General features: G+C 47.3%; 1 protein-coding gene across 1 annotated transcript in view; it reads left to right on the top strand.

Moving 5' to 3' along the window:
* The window catches only part of LOC119965014 (hexokinase-1-like), a 75,093-nt gene that overhangs the window by 19,099 nt on the left and 33,103 nt on the right, over nt 1-22,891 (top strand). The window contains exons 3-5 of the mRNA XM_038795219.1: nt 5,334-5,450; nt 5,625-5,720; nt 17,826-17,925. Of these exons, the coding sequence (XP_038651147.1) occupies nt 5,334-5,450; nt 5,625-5,720; nt 17,826-17,925 (313 nt within the window). The remainder of the gene's footprint in view (nt 1-5,333; nt 5,451-5,624; nt 5,721-17,825; nt 17,926-22,891) is intronic.

Raw genomic sequence — 22,891 nt, 5'->3', positions numbered from 1 at the left:
ATATGGGTTGAAGTTAGAAATAGGAAAGGAGCAGTCACCTTGTTGGGAGTTTTCTATAGGCCCCCCAATAGCAGCAGAGATGTGGAGGAACAGATTGGGAAACAGATTTTGGAAAGGTGCAGAAGTCACAGGGTAGTAGTCATGGGCGACTTCAACTTCCCAAACATTGAGTGGAAACTCTTTAGATCAAATAGTTTGGATGGGGTAGTGTTTGTGCAGTGTGTCCAGGAAGCTTTTCTAACACAGTATGTAGATTGTCCGACCAGAGGGGAGGCCATATTGGATTTAGTACTTGGTAATGAACCAGGGCAGGTGATAGATTTGTTAGTGGGGGAGCATTTTGGAGGTAGTGACCACAATTCTGTGACTTTCACTTTAGTAATGGAGAGGGATAGGTGCATGCAACAGGGCAAGGTTTATAATTGGGGGAAGGGTAAATACAATGCTGTCAGACAAGAATTGAAGTGCAGAAGTTGGGAACATAGGCTGTCAGGGAAGGACACAAGTGAAATGTGGAACTTGTTCAAGGAACAGGTACTGCGTGTCTTTGATATGTATGTCCCTGTCAGGCAGGGAAGAGATGGTCGAGTGAGGGAACCAGGGTTGACAAGAGAGGTTGAATGTCTTGTTAAGAGGAAGAAGGAGACTTATGTAAGGCTGAAGAAACAAGGTTCAGACAGGGCGCTGGAGGGATACAAGATAGCCAGGAGGGAACTGAAGAAAGGGATTAGGAGAGCTAAGAGAGGGCATGAAAAATCTTTGGCGGGTAGGATCAAGGAAAACCCCAAGGCCTTTTACACATATGTGAGAAATATGAGAATGACTAGAGCGAGGGTAGGTCCGATTAAGGACAGTAGTGGGAGATTGTGTATTGAGTCTGAAGAGATAGGAGAGGTCTTGAACAAGTATTTTTCTTCAGTATTTACAAACGAGAGGGGCCATATTGTTGGAGAGGACAGCGTGAAGCAGACTGATAAGCTTGAGGAAATACTTGTCAGGAAGGAAGATGTGTTGCGCGTTTTGAAAAACTTGAGGATAGACAAGTCCCCCGGGCCTGACGGGATATATCCAAGGATTCTATGGGAAGCAAGAAATGAAATTGCAGAGCCGTTGGCAATGATCTTTTCGTCCTCGCTGTCAACAGGGGTGGTACCAGAGGATTGGAGAGTGGCGAATGTCGTGCCCCTGTTCAAAAAAGGGAATAGGGATAACCCTGGGAATTACAGGCCAGTTAGTCTTACTTCGGTGGTAGGCAAAGTAATGGAAAGAGTACTGAGGGATAGGATTTCTGAGCATCTGGAAAGGCATTGCTTGATTAGGGATAGTCAGCACGGATTTGTGAGGGGTAGGTCTTGCCTTACAAGTCTTATTGAATTCTTTGAGGAGGTGACCAAGCATGTGGATGAAGGTAAAGCAGTGGATGTAGTGTACATGGATTTTAGTAAGGCATTTGATAAGGTTCCCCATGGTAGGCTTATGCAGAAAGTAAGGAGGCATGGGATAGTGGGAAATTTGGCCAGTTGGATAACAAACTGGCTAACCGATAGAAGACAGAGAGTGGTGGTGGATGGCAAATATTCAGCCTGGAGCCCAGTTATCAGTGGCGTACCGCAGGGATCAGTTCTGGGTCCTCTGCTGTTTGTGATTTTCATTAACAACTTGGATGAGGGAGTTGAAGGGTGGGTCAGTAAATTTGCAGATGATACGAAAATTGGTGGAGTTGTGGATAGTGAGGAGGGCTGTTGTCGGCTTCAAAGAGACATAGATAGAATGCAGAGCTGGGCTGAGAAGTGGCAGATAGAGTTTAACCCTGACAAGTGTGAGGTTGTCCATTTTGGAAGGACAAATCTGAATGCGGAATACAGGGTTAATGGTAGGGTTCTTGGCAATGTGGAGGAGCAGAGAGATCTTGGGGTCTATGTTCATAGTTCTTTGAAAGTTGACACTCAAGTGGATAGAGCTGTGAAGAAGGCCTATGGTGTGCTAGGGTTCATTAGAAGAGGGATTGAATTTAAGAGCCGTGAGGTGATGATGCAGCTGTACAAAACCTTGGTCAGGCCACATTTGGAGTACTGTGTGCAGTTCTGGTCACCTCATTTTAGGAAGGATGTGGAAGCTTTGGAAAAGGTTCAAAGGAGATTTACCAGGATGTTGCCTGGAATGGAGAGTAGGTCATACGAGGAAAGGTTGAGGGTGCTAGGCCTTTTCTCATTAGAACGGAGAAGGATGAGGGGCGACTTGATAGAGGTTTATAAGATGATCAGGGGAATAGATAGAGTAGACAGTCAGAGACTTTTTCCCCGGGTGGAACACACCATTACAAGGGGACATAAATTTAAGATAAATGGTGGACGATATAGAGGGGATGTCAGAGGTAGGTTCTTTACCCAGAGAGTAGTGGGGGCATGGAATACACTGCTTGTGGTAGTAGTTGAGTCAGAAAATTTATGGACCTTCAAGCGGCTATTGGATAGGTACTTGGATTAGGGTAGAATAATGGAGTGTAGGTTAACTTCTTAAGGGCAGCACGGTAGCATTGTGGATAGCACAATTGCTTCACAGCTCCAGGGTCCCAAGTTCGATTTCGACTTGGGTCACTGTCTGTGTGGAGTCTGCACATCCTCCCCGTGACTGCGTGGGTTTCCTCCGGGTACTCCGGTTTCCTCCCACAGTCCAAAGATGTGCAGGTTGGGTGGATTGGCCATGGAAAATTGTCCAAAATTCTATGATTAACCTAGGACAAATGTTCGGCGCAACATCGTGGGCCGAAGGGCCTGTTCTGTGCTGTATTTCTCTATCTATCTAAATCTTGAAGATTATGACTCCAGAAGAGGAGCACCAAGAGTCCAGAGAGACCACGTCAATAGAAATCTTAAAGATTTTGACTCCAGAAGAGGAGCACCAAGAAGCCAAAGATGATTCAAATGAACCTGAAATGACTCCAAAAGAGGAGCACCAAGAAATCAATGATGTTTCAAGTGAACCAGAAATGACTCTAGAAGAGGAGTACCAAGGAAGCAAAGAAGAGGAATCGAATCCACCACAAATGACTGATGTCACCAACATCAATGCAACATCAGATCATTCTCACAATTCTCAAGAAGAAACGCTCAATGTAACAGATACCACAAAGGACACTGACACCAATAACTGTGACAATGACTCAAATCATCCACATGGAACACTCATTGAGCCCAACAAGAACAACAAAACCCACAATAAGCACAGCAGAAACAAGAACAACAAGAAGAACAACAAAAACAACATGCAGCGCAACAAGAACAACAAAAACAACAAGAAGCATAACAGAAACAACAAGCATGACAAGAAAAATAACAAGAACAACAGAGAAAACAACAAAAACAGAAACAGCAAGCACGACAAAAACAACAAAAAGAATGACAACACCAAGAACGACAATGAAAACAAACATGACAGAAACAACAACAATGAAACAACGATCTGTACAACATGGTACAACTCTGCACATGAAGGACAATGCCACAGCACAGCAAAACAATGGCAAGCATACAAACATGCCAATGCATGACAAAAAATATCACAAATTCACATTTGCTCCACAACAAACAAGCAAACCAGCTTTCAAGAAAGCTGACACGCAGAATCAATACCACAAACACAAGAAAAATTCCAGGTCAGCCAACAAAGATGACATACAGAATCAATACCACAAACACAAGAAAAAGTCCAGGTCAGCCAACAAAGATGACATACAGAATCAATACCACAAACACAAGAAAAAGTCCAGGTCAGACAACAAACATGTAACACAGAATCGCTACTGCAAGCATCGAAAATAAAACATAAATCAGACAATAAAGTGATTTGACCATTCAAACACCTCATTGATGACTTCTTGGTTACTTAAACACAGGAATACTGATGATATTTACAAATAAATAACAACATCAACATCACCACGTCAATAGCAAAAGAAGAAAGCAACTTGACCGAACAAACTCGTAAAGTATGGGCTCAAATTTAAAAAAAAAATTAAGATTGGACTCATAAATATTAATTGGCTTTGTATAATCATCAAGATCATCACAACTTGTACATAACATCATTTGTCTACCTATTTCACGCAAGCAAAAAATCCTGAGTCTAAATGTATTAACATTTGATGTCCTAACTCATTGATTTTATGTAATGCATTTGCAAACTGCATCCATTATGTTTGTTCAATTTTCTTTGCAACATACAGAAAATATGTAACACGAAAAAAGGGGGTTGTAGTGATCTCTATATGTGCATTTACACAAGGGGTTAATGTGTAATCAGCAGCACCACATGATCACGAGATGGCCGGACCAACAGGGGTATAAAAGGCAACCACACTGGGTCTCTCTCTCTCTCGGGTGCACTGTGACAAAGGCAATAGCAGACTAGTTCAGATAGCTAGTGGAGTTACGTGTAATTACCGCAGTTAGATCTTGTTAACCTTATCACTAGTATCAAAGTTAAAGTAAAGAACTCATTCAATTATTGTTATAGTTATTCAATAAACCTTTTGTTACTACTGGACAAGTTTGAGTCTTCTTCATAGAGATTCAAAAGACCTCATCACTAACCAAGGTTTGAGTAGCACATGTTACCTACCACACAGGTAGCAAAACATCCTCTTCACCCCAGGAAGGAGACATGTACCCACCACAAAAAGTAAATCTGAGAGTACACTTGATGGACATGGGAGAAAAAGGAAAAGTCCTTATTACTCGGATGATCACGCTATGGTTTGTGGATTGGAAATGGTTAATAAACAGCACTTTCAATAAGCAAGGCATGCACCAAGTTTGAAAGTGAGGTTTGCAGAGACTGCTGTCCACAGGGAAGCAGAAGATCACAGAGGTTACGAGAAGGAACAAAGCTGAATTTCGTCTTGTGCCTTAAGCGGACAAAGAAAGCAAAAGCCGTAGTACCTCCGTAAATTCTCTGTCGTGCTTTGTTACGTATTAACTCATAACTTTGCAAAGTTTCCTGAGTTATTTCATTGGACTATGTCCTGTTGCCTTTTTTTGGTTAAAGTCTCAAATGAATAAAATTGAATTTCAGCTCAAATAATACCCAGAACTCACAGGAGGTTCACCACGTGAAGGTGGATAGGGAGGGCGTTGTTGGTGAGTGTTTGGCTGCATTTGTCTCTTTAGGTGTACTCCATCTTAACCAGGGTCATTCTTAATTACCAATCTGATTGTCCTTCATCCTGTCGCTCAGTGTTAACGCTGCCCAGCATTATGTCGAGGTGACTCACATTAACTGATACTTCTTTCAGTGTGAGTTCTGGAGAACCACTAATCTCTGCTCCTTTTTAGCTCTTTGATCATGTTGTGGACTGTATTGCCAAGTTCCTGTCAAGTCAGAAGATCACAGAACGGCTTCCGCTAGGATTTACCTTCTCCTTCCCTTGTGAACAGACCAAACTGGATCAGGTGAGAGGCCAGCTGAGATGTTACTGTCTTGGCCCTGTGTTGCATCACACAGTCTCAGAGCATAATGCAGCCAGTACAAACTTATATGTGTTTTAAATGGAACAAAATTTATTCGATGAAGTGATAAATATTCAATCACATGTTCACTAATCCCATCTCCATTCCACACTGCAGGGGATCTTGTTAAACTGGACCAAGGGATTCAATGTTTCAGACTGTGTGGGAAAGGATGTAGTGCAGCTCCTGAGAGAAGCAATACAGCGCAGAGAGGTAATGACTTCCGCCCAGATGTTGCTGTGTGACACAACCAGACTGACTGACAATTTTCTCAGGTAACAGACTGACCCGTTTCCAGGTTACTGACTTACTCGTTTCCCCGGTAACTGGTTGACCCGTTTCCCAGGTAATGGACTGATCCATTTCCCTGGTAACAGATTGACCTGTTTCACAGGTAACTGATTGAGCCGTTTTCCAGGTAACTGACTAATTTCCCACGTAGTGGACTAGCCTTTCCCAGGTGACTGATTGACCCCTTTTCCAGCTAACTGACTGATCCGTTTCGCAGGTAACTGACTGACCCATTTCCCAGGTAACTGACTGACCTATTTCCTTTGTAACTGACTGGATTGGATTGGATTTGTTTATTGTCACGTGTACCGAGGTACAGTGAAAAGTATTTTTCTGCAAGCAGCTCAACAGATCATTCAGTACATGGGAAGAAAAGGGAATTAAACAGAATTCAAGCAAATACATGAGAATACATAATAGGGCAACACAATATATACAATGTACTACATAAGCATTGGCATCGGATGAAGCAGACATGGGTGTAGTGTTAATGAGGTCAGTCCATAAGAGGGTCATTTAGGAGTCTGGTGACAGTGGGGAAGAAGCTGTTTTTGAGTCTGTTCGTGCGTGTTCTCAGACTTCTGAATCTCCTGCCCGATGGAATAAGTTGGAAAAGTGAGTAAGCCAGGTGGGAGGGATCCTTGATTATGCTGCCTGCTTTCCCCCGGCAGCGGGAGGTGTAGATGGAATCAATGGATGGGAGGCAGGTTTGTGTGATGGACTGGGCGGTATTCACGACTCTCTGAAGTTCCTTGCGGTCCTGGGCCAAGCAGTTACCAGGCTGTGATGCAGCCCGATAGGATGCTCTCTATAGTGCATCTGTAAAAGTTGGTAAGGGTTAATGTGGACATGCCGAATTTCCTTAGTTTCCTGAGGAAGTATAGGCGCTGTTGTGCTTTCTTGGTGATAGCGTCGACGTGAGTGGACGAGGATAGATTTTTGGTGATGTGCACTCCTAGGAATTTGAAACTGCTCACCATCTCTACCTCGGCTCCGTTGATGCTGACAGGGGTGTGTACAGTACTTTGCTTCCTGAAGTCGATGACCAGCTCTTTAGTTTTGCTGGCATTAAGGGAGAGATTGTTGTCGCTGCACCACTCCACTAGCTTCTCTATCTCCCTCCCGTATTCGGACTCGTCGTTATTCGAGATCTGGCCCACTATGGTCGTATCGTCAGCAAACTTGTAGATGGAGTTGGAACCAAGTTTTGCCATGCAGTCGTGTGTGTACAGGGAGTAGAGTAGGGGGCTAAGTACGCAGCCTTGCGGGGCACTGGTATTGAGGACTATTGTGGAGGAGGTGTTGGTGTTCATTCTTACTGACTGGTCTGTTGGTCAGAAAGTCAAGGATCCAGTTGCAGAGTGGGGAGCCAAGTCCTAGGTTTTGGAGCTTTGATATGAGCTTGGCTGGGATTATGGTGTTGAAGGCGGAGCTGTAGTCAATAAATAGGAGTCTGATGTAGGAGTCCTTGTTTTCGAGATGCTCTAGGGATGAGTGTAGGGCCAGGGAAATGGTGTCTGATGTGGACCGGTTGCGACGGTATGCGAATTGAAGTGGGTCAAGGCGTTCCGGGTGTATGGAGGTGATGCGCTTCATGATCAGCCTCTCAAAGCACTTCATTACAACTGACGTCAGGGCCACCGGGCGGTAGTCATTGAGGCACGTTGCCTGGTTCTTCTTTGGTACCGGTATGATGGTGGTCTTCTTGAAGCAGGTGGGGACCTCGGAGTGGAGTAGGGATAGGTTAAAGATGTCTGTGAAAACCTCTGCCAGCTGGTCCGAGCAGGCTCTGAGTGCACGACCAGGGATCCCGTCTGGGCCCATCGCCTTCCGTGGGTTCACTTTCAGGAAGGCCGATCTGACTTCGGAAACTGATGGTGGGTATGGGTGAATTATGGGTTGCTGGGGCACTCAATAGCGGATTGTTGGTTACCTGCTCAAACCGAGCATAGAATGCATTAAGTTCATCGGGGAGGGGTGCACTGCTGCCAGAGATACTGCTCGGCTTCGCTTTGTAGCCCGTTATGTTGTTTAGTCCTTGCCACAACCGCCGAGAGTCTGTCTGTGACCCTAGCTTAGTTTGATATTCTCTCTTGGCATCTCGGATGGCTTTGCGGAGGTCGTACCTGGATTTCTTGTATAGGACAGGGTCGTCTGCCTTGAACGCCTCAGATCTGTCCTTCAGTAGGGAGTCAATCTCGCGGTTGAGCCATGGTTTCCGGTTGGGGAACGTACGTACTGCTTTCTTTGGCACGCAGTCGTCCACACATTTGCTGATGAAGTCTGTGACGGTGGTGACATACTCATTTAAGTTAGTCGCTGAGTTCTTAAATATGGACCAGTCCACTGTCCATATTTAAGAGCTCTTCTGTCTCCTCGGACCAGCACTGCACAACCTTCTTAGCTGGATTCTCCCGCTTGAGTTTCTGCTTGTAAGCCGGGAGAAGGAGCACAGTCTTATGGTCTGATTTCCCAAAGTGCGGTCGGGGGATGGAACGGTAGACGCCCTTGATTTTTGAGTAGCAGTGTTGTCGCCCCTGGTGGTGCAGATGTGCTGGTGGAATTTTGGCAGTACACTCTTGAGGTTGGCTTTGTTGAAGTCTCCGGCCACAATGAACAAGGCCTCCAGGTGTTCTGTTTCATAGTTGTTTATGACTGTGTACAGTTCATCCAGCGCCTTCCTCACTTCTGCCTGGGGTGGGATGTAGACCGCTGTGATAATGGCTGAAGTGAACTCACGTGGAAGATAGTATGGGCGGCACTTTACGGTCAAGTATTCCAGGTCTGGGGAGCAGTAGGTCGCCAGGGTCACCACATCCAAGCACCAGGAGGAGTTGATGAAGAGGCAAACCCCTCCACCCTTCGCTTTGCCTGAAGATGCCGGTGAATAGAGAAGCCTTCAGGTTGTATGGCACAGTCCGGTGAGGCGGGGGTGAGCCATGTCTCTATGAAACAGAGCACACATACTGGCCCTATTTCCTGTAACTGACTGGCCCATTTTGCAGGTAAATGATTGACCCCTTTCCCAGCTAACTGACTGATCTTTTTCCCAGGTAACTGACTGACCCATTTACCAGGTACATTATTAACCCATTTACCAGACAATTGATTGACCCATTTCCCAGCTATCTGACTGACCAGTTTCCAAGGTAACTGACTGGCTAATTTCCCAGGTAAATGACTGATCTGTTTCCCAGGTAATGGACTGGCCCGTATCCCAGGTATCACAATCACCCATTTCCCAGGTAATGGACACCCGTTTCTCAGGTAACTGACTGACAAATTTCACAGTAATTGACTGCCCCATTTCCCAGGTAACAGACTGACCCATTTCACAGGTAACTGGCTGGCCAGCTTCACAGGTAACTGATTGACCCATTTCCCAGGTAACTGACTGAACTTTTCACAGGTAACTGACTGACCGTTTCACTGGTAACTGACTGACCCCTTTACCAGATAAATGATTGACCCATTTCCCAGGTAACAGACTGGCCCAGATCCCAGGTACCGGACTTGCCCATTTCCCACGTAAAGGAGACTTGTTTCTCAGGTAACTGACTGAACCATTTCCCAGGTAACTGAATGACCCCTTTTGCAGTTAAGGGACTGACCCGTTTCCCAGGTAACTGCCTAGCCTGTTTCACAGGTAACTGACTGACCCATTTCCCAGGTAACTGATTGACCCGTTTCCGAGGTAACTGACTGAACCTTTTCCCATGTAACTGACTGGCCCATTTCAGAGCTAACTGACTGAACAGTTACAGTGGCAGGGCAGCACGGTAGCACAAGTGGATAGCACTGTGGCTTCACAGCGCCAGGGTCCCAGGTTCAATTCCCCGCTGTGTTAATGTCTGTGCATGATAATCTGCACGTTCTCCCTGTGTCTACGTGGGTTTCCTCCGGGTGTTCCGGTTTCCTCCCACAGTCTAAAGACGTGCAGGTTAGGTGGTTTGGCCATGATAAATTGCCCTTAGTGACCAAAAAGGTTTAGGAGGGGTTATTGGGTTACCTGGTTAGGGTGGAAGTGAGGGCTTAAGTGGGTCGGTGCAGTCTCGATGGGCTGAATGGCCTCCTTCTGCACTGTATGTTCTATGTTCTATTTCTCAGGTAACTGACTGACTGTTTTGCAGGTAACTGACTGACCCATTTCGCAGGTGGGCAGCACGGTAGCATAGTGGTTAGCACAGTTGCTTCACAGCTCCAGGGTCCTAGGTTCGATTCCTGGCTTGGGTCACTGTCTGTGCGGAGTCTGCACGTTCTCCCCATGTCTGCACGGGTTTCCTCCGGGTGTTCCGGTTTCCCACAGTCCAAAGATGTGCGAGCTAGGTGGATTGGCTGTGCTAAATTGCCATTAGTGTCTAAAAAAAGGTTACGTGGGGTTACTGAGTTACGGGGGCAGGGTGGCAATGTGGGCTTGGACAAGTTGCTCTTTCCAAGGGCCAATGCAGAATCGATGGGCTGAATGGCCTCCTTCAGCATTTTAAATTCTATGATTCTATGAACCCATTCACAGGGAAATGACCCATTTCTCAGGTAACTGACTGACCCCTTTCCTACGAAACTGACTGGCCATTTCTCAGGTAACTGACTGACCTCTTTCCTACGAAACTGACTGGCCATTTCTCAGGTAACTGACTGACCCCTTTCCTAGGAAACTGACTGGCCATTTCACAGGTAACTGACTGACCCCTTTCCTAGGAAACTGACTGGCCATTTCACAGGTAACTGACTGACCCCTTTCCTAGGAAACTGACTGGCCATTTCACAGGTAACTGACTGACCTCTTTCCTACGAAACTGACTGGCCATTTCTCAGGTAACTGACTGACCCCTTTCCTAGGAAACTGACTGACCTCTTTCCTACGAAACTGACTGGCCATTTCACAGGTAACTGACTGACTCATTTCACAGCAAACTGACTGCCCCATTTCCCAGGTAACTGACTGCCCCATTTCCCAGGTAACAGAGTGACCCATTTCACAGATTGTGATTGACCCGTTTCACTGATAACTGACAAGACCATTTCACAGTTAACTGACTGGCCCATTTCACAGGTAACTGACTGACCGGTTCCCAGGTAACTGACTGGCCCATTTCACAGGTAACTGACTGACCGGTTCCCAGGTAACTGACTGACCCATTTCCCAGATAAATGACTAGCCATTTTGTAGGTAACTGACTGACCCATTTCACAGGGAACTGACTGACCTATTTTGTAGGTAACTGACTGACCCATTTCACAGGGAACTGACTGACCCATTTCACAGGGAACTGACTGACCCATTTCACAGGGAACTGACTGACCCATTTCGTAGGTAACTGACTGACCCCTTTCCCAGGTAACCAACTGGCCAGTTTCACAGGTAACTGACTGCCCCATTTCACAGGTAATTGGCTGACTGTTTTGCAGGTAAGGGACTGACACATTTCACTGGTAACTGACAGACCTGTTTCACAGGTAATTGACTGACTCCTTTCGCAGGTAAGTGAGTAACCCGTTTCCAAGGTAACTGACTGATCCGTTTCACAGGTAATGACTGACCCATTTTACAGGTTGTGACTGACCCATTTCACAGGTAACTGACTGACCCCTTTCCCAGGTAACCAACTGGCCAGTTTCACAGGTAACTGACTACCCCATTTCACAGGTAATTGACTGACTGTTTTGCAGGTAAGGGACTGACACATTTCACTGGTAACTGACAGACCTGTTTCACAGGTAATTGACTGACTCCTTTCGCAGGTAAGTGAGTGACCCGTTTCCAGGGTAACTGACTGATCCGTTTCACAGGTAATGACTGACCCATTTTACAGGTTGTGACTGACCCATTTCACAGGTAACTGACTGACCCGTTTCCCAGGTAACTGACTGCACCTTTCCACAGGGAGCTGACTGACCCGTTTCACAGGTAACTGACTGACCCGTTTCACAGGTAACTGACTGGCCTATTTCCCAGGTAACTGATGAAATCATTTCCCAGGTAAATGACTGACCCGTTTCCCAGGAAACTGACTGCCCCATTTAACTGACTGCCCGTGGGGCAGCACGGTAGCATGGTGGTTAGCATAAATGCTTCACAGCTCCAGGGTCCCAGGTTCGATTCCCGGCTGGGTCACTGTCTGTGTGGAGTCTGCACGTCCTCCCCGTGTGTGCGTGGGTTTCCTCCGGGTGCTCCGGTTTCCTCCCACAGTCCAAAGATGTGCGGGTTAGGTGGATTGGCCATGCTAAATTGCCCGTAGTGTCCTAAAAAGTAAGGTTAAGAGGGGGGGTTGTTGGGTTACGGGTATAGGGTGGATGCGTGGGTTTGAGTAGGGTGATCATTGCACGGCACAACATCGAGGGCCGAAGGGCCTGTTCTGTGCTGTACTGTTCTATGTTCTATTTCCCAGGTAACTGACTGGCCTGTTTCACAGGTTACTGATGAAATAATTTCCCCGGTAACTGAATGACCCCTTTTGCAGTTAAGGACTGACCCCTTTCACAGTTAAGGACTGACCCGTTTCCCGGCCAACTGACTGTCCCATTTCCCTGGTAACCGATTGAACCTTTTCCCTGATAACTGACTGACCCGTTCCATAGGTTGTGACTGACCCATTTCAAAGGTAACTGACTAGCCCCTTTCCCAGGTAACTGACTGACCCCTTTCCCACTTGACAGCAAACTGACTGGCCCGCTTCACAGGTTGTGACTGACCCATTTCACAGATAACTGACTGGCCCGTTTCATACGTAACTGACTGAACCCTTTCACAGGTAACTGACTGACCCATTTCACAGCAAACTGATTGGCCGTTTCGCAGGTAAGAACAAAGGACAAAGACCTGAAGAAGGAGCCGTGCTCCGAAAGCTCGTGTTTGAAACAAACCTGTTGGACTTTAACCTGGTGTTGTAAGACTTCTTACAAAGAAAATTACAGCACAGGAACAGGCCCTTCTGCCCTCCCAACCTGTGCCGATCCAGATCCTTTATCTAAACTTGTCGCCTAATTTCCAAGGATCTACTTCCCTCTGTTCCCCGCCCGTTCATATACCTGTCCAGATGCATCTTAAATGATGCTATCGTGCCCGCCTCTACCACCTCCGCTGGTAAAGCGTTCCAGGCACCCACCACCCTCTGCGTAAAAAACTTTCCACGCACATCTCCCTTAAACTTTCCCCCTCTCACCTTGAAATCGTGACCATTTGTAATTGACACCCCCACTCTTGGAAAAAGCTTGTTGCTATCTACCCTGTCCGTACCTCTCATAATTATGTAGACCTCAATCAGGTCCCACCTCAATCTCCGTCTTTCCAACAAAAATAATCCTAATCTACTCAACCTTTCTTCATAGCTAGCGCCCTCCATACCAGGCAACATCCTGGTGAACCTCCTCTGCACCCTCTCTAAAGCATCCACATCCTTCTGGTAATGTGGCGACCAGAACTGCACGCAGTATTCCAATGTGGCCTAACCAAAGTCCGATACAACTGTAACATGACCTGCCGACTCTTGTACTCAATACCCCGTCCGATGAAGGCAAGCATGCTGTATGCCTTCTTCACCACTCTATCAACCTGCGTTGCCACCTTCAGGGTACAATGGACCTGAACTCCCAGATCTCTCTGTACATCAATTTTCCCCAGGACTCTTCCATTGACCGTATAGTCCACTCTTGAATTAGATCTTCCAAAATGCATCACCTCGCATTTGCCTGGATTGAACTCCATCTGCCATTTCTCTGCCCAACTCTCCAATCTATCTATATTTTGTTGTATTCTCTGACAGTCCTCCTCGCTATCTGCAACTTCACCAATCTTAGTATCATCTGCAAACTTGCTAATCAGACCACCATACCTTCGTCCAGATCATTTATGTATATCACAAACACCAGTGGTCCGAGCAGGGATCCCTGTGGAACACCACTAGTCACCCTTCTCCATTTTGAGACACTCCCTTCCACCACTACTCTCTGTCTCCTGTTGCCCAGCCAGTTCTTTATCCATCCAGCTAGTACACCCTGAACCCCATACGACTTTGCTTTTTCCATCAACCTGCCATGGGAAACTTTATCAAACGCCTTACTGAAGTCCATGTATATGACATCTACAGCCCTTCCCACATCAATTAACTTTGTCACTTCCTCAAAGAATTCTATTAGGTTTGTAAGACATGACCGTCCCTGCACAAAACCATGCTGCCTATCACTGATATGTCTATTTTCTTCCAGATGTGAATAGATCCTATCCCTCAGGATCTTCTCCAACAGTTTGCCTACCGCGGACGTCAAACTCACAAGTCGATAATTCACTGGATTATCCCTGCTACCCTTCTTAAACAAAGGGACAACATTAGCAATTCTCCAGTCCTCCGGGACCTCACCCGTGCTCAAGGATGCTGCAAAGATATCTGTTAAGGCCCCAACTATTTCGACCCTCTCTTCCCTCAGTAACCTGGGATAGGTCCCATCTGGACCTGGGGACTTGTCCACCTTAATGCCTTTTAGAATACCCAAAACTTCCCACTTCCTTATGCCGACTTGACCTAGAGTATTTAAACATCCATCCCTAGCCTCAACATCCATCATCTTCCTCTCCTTTGTGAATACCGATGCAAAGTACTCGTTAAGAATCTCATCCATTTCCTCTGACTCCACGCATAAATTTCCTCTTTTGTCTTTGAGTGGGCCAATCCTTTCTCTCGTTACCCTCTTGCTCCTTATATACGAATAAAAGGCTTTGGGATTTTCCTTAACCCTGTTAGCCAAAGATATTTCATGACCCCTTTTAGCCCTCTTTATTGCGCGTTTTAGATTTGTCCTACTTTCCCGATATTCCTCCAAAGCTTCATCAGTTTTGAGTCGCCTAGATCTCATGTATGCTTCCTTTTTCATCTTAGCTAGTCTCACAATTCCACCCGTCATCCATGGTTCCCTAATCTTGCCATTTCTATCTCTCATTTTCAGAGGGACATGTCTGTCCTGCATTCTAATCAACATTTCCTTAAAAGACTCCCACATCTCAAATGTGGATTTACCCTTAAACGGCTGCTCCCAATCCACATTCCCTAGCTCCTGCCGGATTTTGTTATATTTGGCCTTTCCCTAATTTAGCACTCTTCGTTTTGGACCACTCTCGTCTTTGTCCATGAGTATTCTAAAACTTACGGAATTGCGATCGCTATTCCCAAAGTAATCACCGAAACTTCAACCACCTGGCCGGGATCATTGCCCAATACCAGGCCCAGTATGCCCCTTCCCGAGTTGGACTATTTACATACTGCTCTACAATACTCTCCTGGATGCTCCTTACAAATTCTGCTCCATCTACGCCTCCAACACTACATGAGTCCCATTCAATGTTGGGGAACTTAAAATCTCCCATCACGGCCACCCTATTGCTCCTACATTTTTCTATAATCTGTCGACATATTTGGACCTCTACTTCTCGCTCGCTTTTGAGAGGCCTGTAGTAAAGTCCCAACAATGTTACTGCGCCCTTCCTATTTCTTAGCTCTACCCATATTGACTCAGTGCTCGAATCCTCCATAGTGCCCTCCTTAATCGCAACTATGATATCATGTCTGACCAGTTATGCAACTCCTCCAACCCTTTTACCTCCCTCTCTATCCCTCCTGAAGCATCTATACCCTGGGATATTTAGTTGCCAGTCTTGCCCTTCCCTCATCCAAGTCTCAGTAATACCAATAACATCATATTCCCAGGTACTGATCCAAGCCCTAAGTTCATCTGCCTTACCTGCTACACTTCTCGCATTAAAACAAATGCACCTCAGACCACCTGTCCTTTTGCGTTCATCATCTCTTCCCTGTCTACTCTTCCCCTTAGTCACACTGAGTTTATTATCTTGTACCTTACTGGCTTTAGTTGCTGCCTCTTTACTGACCTCTAACTTCCTAATCTGGTTCCCATCCCCCTGCCACATTAGTTTAAAACCTCCTCAACAGTGTTCGCAAAATTACCCCCTATGACATTGGTTCCAGTCCTGCCCAGGTGTAGACCATCCGATTTGTAATGGTCCCACTGCCCCAGAACCGGTTCCAATGTCCCAAACATCTGAACCCCTCCCACCTGCACCATCTCTCAAGCCACATATCCATTCTGGCTATTCTTGAATTTCTACTCTGACTGTCTTGTGGCACTGGTAGCAATCCTGAGATTACTACCTTTGAGGTCCTACTTTTTAACTTATCTCCTAACTCCCTAAATTCTGATTGGAGGACCTCATTCCATTTTTTACCTGTATTGTTGGTGCCTATATGCACCACGACAACTGGCTGTTCACCCTCCCCCTTCAGTATGTCCTGCAGCCGTTCGGAGACATCCCTGACCCGAGCACCCTGGAGGCAACATACCATTCGGGAGTCTCGTTTTCGACCACAGAAACGCCTGTCTACTCCCCTTACGATTGAATCCCCTGTGACTATAGCACTGCCAGTCTTTTTCCTGCCCTTCTGTCGGCAGAGCCAGCCACAGTGCCATGACCTGGCTACTACTGCCTTCCCCTGTTGAGTCATCCCCCCCAACAATATCCAAATGGTATACCTGTTTTGGAGGGAGATGACCGCAGGGGGCACCTGCACTGCCTTCCTGCTTTTTCTCTGGCTGACCCGTTTCACAGGTAACTGACAGACCTGTTTCACAGATAATTGACTGACTCCTTTCGAAGGTAAGGGACTGATCCGTTTCACAGGTAACTGACTGAACTGTTTCACATTTCCCATTTCACAGATCACTGACTGTTTCGCAGGTAAAGCACAGGGCTAAATCGCTGGCTTTGAAAGCAGACCGAGGCAGGCCAGCAGCACGGTTCAATTCCCATACCAGCCTCCCCGAACAGGCGCCGGAATGTGGTGACTAGGGGCTTTTCACAGTAACTTCATTTGAAGCATTCTTGTGACAATAAGCGATTTTCATTTCATAACTGACTGACCTTTTTCAGAGGTAACTGACTGACCCATTTCCCACGTAACTGACTGACCGTTTCACCGGTAACTGACTGACCATTTTATAGGTAACTGACTGACCCATTTCCCAGGTAACTGACTGACCGTTTCACCGGTAACTGACTGACCATTTTATAGGTAACTGACTGACCCATTTCCCAGGTAACTGACTGACTCCTTTCGCAGGTAACTGACTGACCCATTTCCCAGGTAACTGAGTAGCCCGTTTCACAGGTAACTGACTGACGCTTTTCAGAGGTAACTGACTGACCCTTTTCAGAGGTAACTGACTGACCCTTTCCCCAGGTAACTGAGTATCCAGTTTCACAGGTAACTGACTGACCCTTTTCAGAGGTAACTGACTGACCCTTTTCAGAGGTAACTGACTGACCCATTTCCCAGGTAACTGGCTGACCCTTTTCCCAGGTAACTGAGTAGCCCGTTTCACAGGTAACTGACTGACCCTTTTCACAGGTAACTGACTGACCCATTCCCCACTTAACTGACTGACCGTTTCACTGGTAACTGACTGACCCTTTTCAGAGGTAACTGACTGACTCATTTACCAGCTAAATGATTGACCCATTTCCCAGGTAACAGACTGGCCCATATCCCAGGTACCGGAATTGCCCATTTTCCAGGTAACGGCCACTTGTTTCTCAGATAACTGACTGATCCATTTTGCAGGTAACTGACTGAACCTTTCCCAGGTCACTGAATGACCCCTTTTGCAATTAAATGACTGACCCATTTCCCAGGTAACTGACTAGCCGGTTTCACAGGTTGTGACTGACCTCTTTCACAGGTAACTGACTGACCCATTTCCCTGGCAACTGATTGAACCTTTTCCCTGGTAACTGACTGACCCGTTCCACAGGTTGTGACTGACCCATTTCACAGGACTCCCGGGTCCCTGTCTGCAAGGAGTTTGCACATTCTCCCCGTGTCTGCGTGGGTCTCACCCCAACATCCTAAAGATGTGCGGAATAAGTGGATTGGTCACGCTAAATTTTCCCGTAATTGGGAAAAACATCTGTGTCTGTAGTAACTGATTATTTGTATCCCGGGTAATGGGTGTCCTTTGCAGGAATTTGACCTGGAAGTGGTTGCCTTTGTAAATGATACCGTTGGAACAATGATGTCATGTGCATTCGAGGACCCAAGGTGTGAAGTTGGTCTCATTATTGGTGAGTGTTGTGTACTGTGGGTGGTGGCTGACAATGGGCTGTGGGTGCCGGGCGACACTGTGCTTTGGGTGGTAGGAGACACTGGGCTGTGGGTGCTGGAAAAAACTGCTGTGGGTGCTGGGAGTCACTGGGCTCTGGTTGGGAGACACTGGGCTGTGGGTGGTGGGAGACACTGGGCTGTGTGTGCTGTACAAAACTGTGCTGTGGGTGCTGGGAGTCACTGGGCTCTGGTTGGGAGATGCTGGGATGTAGGGGCTGGGTGACACTGTGCTGTGCTGAGGGCAACATTGGGCTGTGGGTTCTGGGTGACACTGGGCTGTGGTGATCGGTAACATTGGGCTGCTGGTGCTGGGGGCACTGGGATGTGGGTCCTGGGAGGTACTGGGATGTAGGGGCTGCGTGACACTGGGCTGTGGGTCCTGGGAGGTACTGGGATGTAGGGGCTGTGTGACACTGGGCTGTGGGTCCTGGGAGGTACTGGGATGTAGGGGCTGCGTGACACTGGGCTGTGGGTCCTGGGAGGTACTGGGATGTAGGGGCTGCGTGACACTGGGCTGTGGGTCCTGGGAGGTACTGGGATGTAGGGGCTGCGTGACACTGGGCTGTGGGTCCTGGGAGGTACTGGGATGTAGGGGCTGTGTGACACTGGGCTGTGGGTCCTGGGAGGTACTGGGATGTAGGGGCTGCGTGACACTGGGCTGTGGGTCCTGGGAGGTACTGGGATGTAGGGGCTGTGTGACACTGGGCTGTGGGTCCTGGGAGGTACTGGGATGTAGGGGCTGCGTGACACTGGGCTGTGGGTCCTGGGAGGTACTGGGATGTAGGGGCTGCGTGACACTGGGCTGTGGGTCCTGGGAGGTACTGGGATGTAGGGGCTGCGTGACACTGGGCTGTGGGTCCTGGGAGGTACTGGGATGTAGGGGCTGCGTGACGCTGGGCTGTGGGTCCTGGGAGGTACTGGGATGTAGGGGCTGCGTGACACTGGGCTGTGGGTCCTGGGAGGTACTGGGATGTAGGGGCTGCGTGACACTGGGCTGTGGGTCCTGGGAGGTACTGGGATGTAGGGGCTGCGTGACACTGGGCTGTGGTGAGGGCGACATTGGGCTGTGGGTGCTGGGAAACATTGGGCAGTGGGTGTTGGGTGACACTGGGCTGTGGGTGCTGGTTGACACTGGGCTGTGGGTGCTGGGTGACACTGGGCTGTGGGTGCTGGGAGGTACTGGAATGTAGGGGCTGCGTGACACTGGGCTGTGGTGAGGGCAACATTGGGCTGTGGGTGCTGGGAAACATTGGGCAGTGGGTGTTGGGTGACACTGGGCTGTGGGTGCTGGTTGACACTGGGCTGTGGGTGCTGGGTGACACTGGGCTGTAGGTACTGGGAGGTACTGGGATGTAGGGGCTACGTGACACTGGGCTGTGGTGAGAGCAACATTGGGCTGTGGGTGCTGGGAAACATTGGGCAGTGGGTGTTGGGTGACACTGGGCTGTGGGTGCTGGTTGACACTGGGCTGTGGGTGCTGGCTGACACTGTGTGGTTGGTGCTGGGAGTGTTACGATACCCTTAGTGAGTGCACAGTCAATTCCAGTCCCACAGACTCCAGAGTCCCAACATAAGTGAACTAAGCAATCATCCTTTAACATCGCCCATATTGACTGGGAATCCCTTAAAGCCAGAGGCTTGGATGGAGAGCAATTTGCTCGTTGTGTCCAGGAAGGCTTTTTGATACTGTATGTTGACAATCCAACCAGTGAGGGGGCTACACTAAACTTGGTATTGGGGAATGAGCCTGGCCAGGTGATTGATGTTTCAGTGGGGGAGCATTTTGGGCTTAGCGACCATAATTCCATAAGATTTCAGTAGTCGGTGATAAGGACAAGAGTGGCCACGAGTGCATGTGCTTAATTGGGGGAGGGCCAATTACATCCGAATTAGACAGGAACTGGGAAATATGGATTGGGAGTGGCTATTTTAGGGGAAATCCATGTCTGATATGTAGGAGGCTTTTAAAGGTCAGTTGATTGAAGTGCAGGACAGGCATGTCCACGTAAAAATTGAAGATAGAAATGGCAGGATTCGGGAATAATGGATGACAAGGGAAATTGTAAACTCAATCAAAAGGAAAAAGGAAGCATCTAAAAACTGAAAAAACACTTGAGGAGTGCAGTGAAAGTGGGAAGGAACTTAAACGTGGAATTAGAAAGGCTAAAAGGGGCCATGAAATGTCTTTCGCAAACATGGTCAAGGACAATCCCAAGGCTTTTTATGCATATATTAGGAGCAAGAGGGCAGCACGGTAGCACAGTAGTTACCGTGGGCAGCACGGTATCACAGTGGTTAGCACTGTTGCTTCAAAGCGCCAGGGTCCCAGGTTCGATTTTCTGCTTAGGTCACTGTGCGGAGTCTGTACGTTCTTCCTGTGTCTGTGTGGGTTTCCTTCGGGTGCTCCGGTTTCAATCCCACAAGTCCCGAAAGACGTGCTGTGAGGTAACTTTTTTGGACATTCTGAATTCTGCCTCTGTGTACCCGAACATGGCGACTAGGGGCTTTTTACAGTAACTTCATTGCAGTGTTAATGTAAGCCTCCTTGTGACACTAATAAACATTATTAAAAACGAAAAGAGGGTAGCCGCTGACATCAGTGGTGGGGAACCTTTTTGAAAAGATACTGAGGGACAGGATTTATGCACATTTGGAGGAAAATGGACTAGTTAGTGCCTGGCAGCATGGTTTTGTACAGGGAAGATCATGTCTCACCAACTTGATTGAGTTTTTTGAAGAAGTGACAAAGAAAATTGATGAGGAAAGGGCTGTGGATGTAGTTTATATGGACTTTAGTAAGGCTTTTGACACGGTCCCACATGGCAGACTGGTACAAAAAGTAAAATCACATGGGATTCAGGGTGGGCTGACTAGATGGATACAGAACTGGCTTGGCTATGGAAGACAGAGAGTAGAGGTGGAAGGCTATTTTTCAGAATAGAGATCTGTAGCTTGTGGCGTTGCGCAGGGATCAATGCTGGGTCCTCTGTTGTTTGCAGTATATATAAACGATCTGGAGGAAAATGTGGGTAGTCCGAGTAATAAGTTTGCTGATGACACAACGATTGGCAGAGTTGCTGATAGTGCCGAGGATTGTCAGAGGATACAACAGGATACAGATAGATAGATGGGCACAGAAATGGCAGATGGAGTTTAATCGGGACAAATGAGAGGTGATGCAATTTGGAGGATCAAATCTAGGTATGAATAATATTGTAAATGACAAAACCCTTCGGAACATTACCATGCAGAAGGATATGGGCGTGCAGACTCACAGTTCCCTAAAAGTGGCAACATAGGTGGCGAAGATGATTAAGAAGGCATAAGGCATGCTTGCCTTCATTAGCAGGAGCATTGAGTACAGGAGTTGGGAAATAATGTTGCAGCTATATAAAACTTTGGTTAGGAGTATTGTGCACAGTTCTGGCCACCACATTATCAGAAGGATGCAAAGCTTTGGGGACAGTGCAAAGAAGGTTCACCGGGATTTTGCCTGGTCTCGAGGGTGTTGGCTATGAGGAGAAGTTGAATAAACTGGGATTGTTTTCACTGGAAAGACGGAGGCTGAAGGGAGACCTGATAGAGGTCAACAAATCTATGAGAGCCATAGACAGGGTGGACAGTAAGAGGCTTTTCCCAAGGGTGGAAATGTCAATTACAAGGGGGCACGGGTAATTGGGAGACGATGAAAGTTTAAGGGAGATGTGCAGCGTAGGTTTTTCACGCAGAGAGAGTGGTGGGTGCCTGGAACGCGCTGCCAGAGGATGTGGTGGAAGCAGGCACATTAGCAACATTTAAGAGGCATCTGGATGGGTACATGAATAGGGAGGAAATAGAGAGATACGGACAGAGTTAAGGGCAGAAGGTTTTTTTTAGTTCGGACATCCTGATCGACACAGGCTTGGAGATCTGAAGGGCCTGATCCTGTGCTGCACTTTTCTTTGTTCTTTATTCATATATTTTCCTGACATCTTTGATCCTTGACTGCTTCAATGACTTACAGGCACCAGATTGTAAGTAAAGCATTTTGAAAAATGTTTATTTATAATAAGAGAAGAGAAAAACATGCAATGGAAGCAGTAGAACAAAGGTCCACTTTCTAACTGTTCCCCAAACCCTGCCCCACCCTCCACCAAGACACACAAGATATATACACTGTACAGGTAGCGGTGCGGTAGCACAGTGGTTAGCATTGTCGCTTCACAGCTCCTGGGTCCCAGGTTCAATTCCCGGCGTGGGTCACCATCTGTGGAGTCTGAATATTCTCCCTGTGTCTGTGTGGGTTTCCTCCGGGTGCTCTGGTTTCCTCCCACAGTCCAAAGACGTGCAGGTTAGGTGGATTGGCAATGATAAATTGCCCTTAGTGTCCAAAGGGGTTGGGTGGGGTTGCTGGGCTACGGGTATGGGGCAGAGTTCTGGTCTTAAATGGGGTGCTCTTTTCAAGGCCCGATGCAGGCTCGATGGGCCGAATGGCCTCCTTCTGCACTGTAAATTCTATGTTCTATGTAGGGAAAAGATCAAACGTATCATTGATCAAACATACATTGATGATTTGGAGTTGGGGACCAAGGGCAATGTGTCCAAGTTTGCAGATGACACTAAGATGAGTGGTAAAGCGAAAAGTGCAGAGGATACTGGAAGTCTGCAGAGGGATTTGGATAGGTTAAGTGAATGGGCTCGGGTCTGGCAGATGGAATACAATGTTGACAAATGTGAGGTTATCCATTTTGGTAGGAATAACAGCAAACGGGATTATTATTTAAACGATAAAATATTAAAGCATGCCGCTGTTCAGAGAGACTTGGGTGTGCTAGTGCATGAGTCACAGAAGGTTGGTTTACAAGTGCAACAGGTGATTAAGAAGGCAAATGGAATTTTGTCCTTCATTGCTAGAGGGATGGAGTTTAAGACTAGGGAGGTTATGTT

This window comes from Scyliorhinus canicula, chromosome 4, assembly GCF_902713615.1.
Source record: "Scyliorhinus canicula chromosome 4, sScyCan1.1, whole genome shotgun sequence".
In the NCBI taxonomy this organism is placed as follows: Eukaryota; Metazoa; Chordata; class Chondrichthyes; order Carcharhiniformes; family Scyliorhinidae; genus Scyliorhinus; species Scyliorhinus canicula.
The sequence above is the reverse complement of the archived record's forward strand: the minus strand, read 5'-3'. Positions and strand labels throughout refer to the sequence as shown.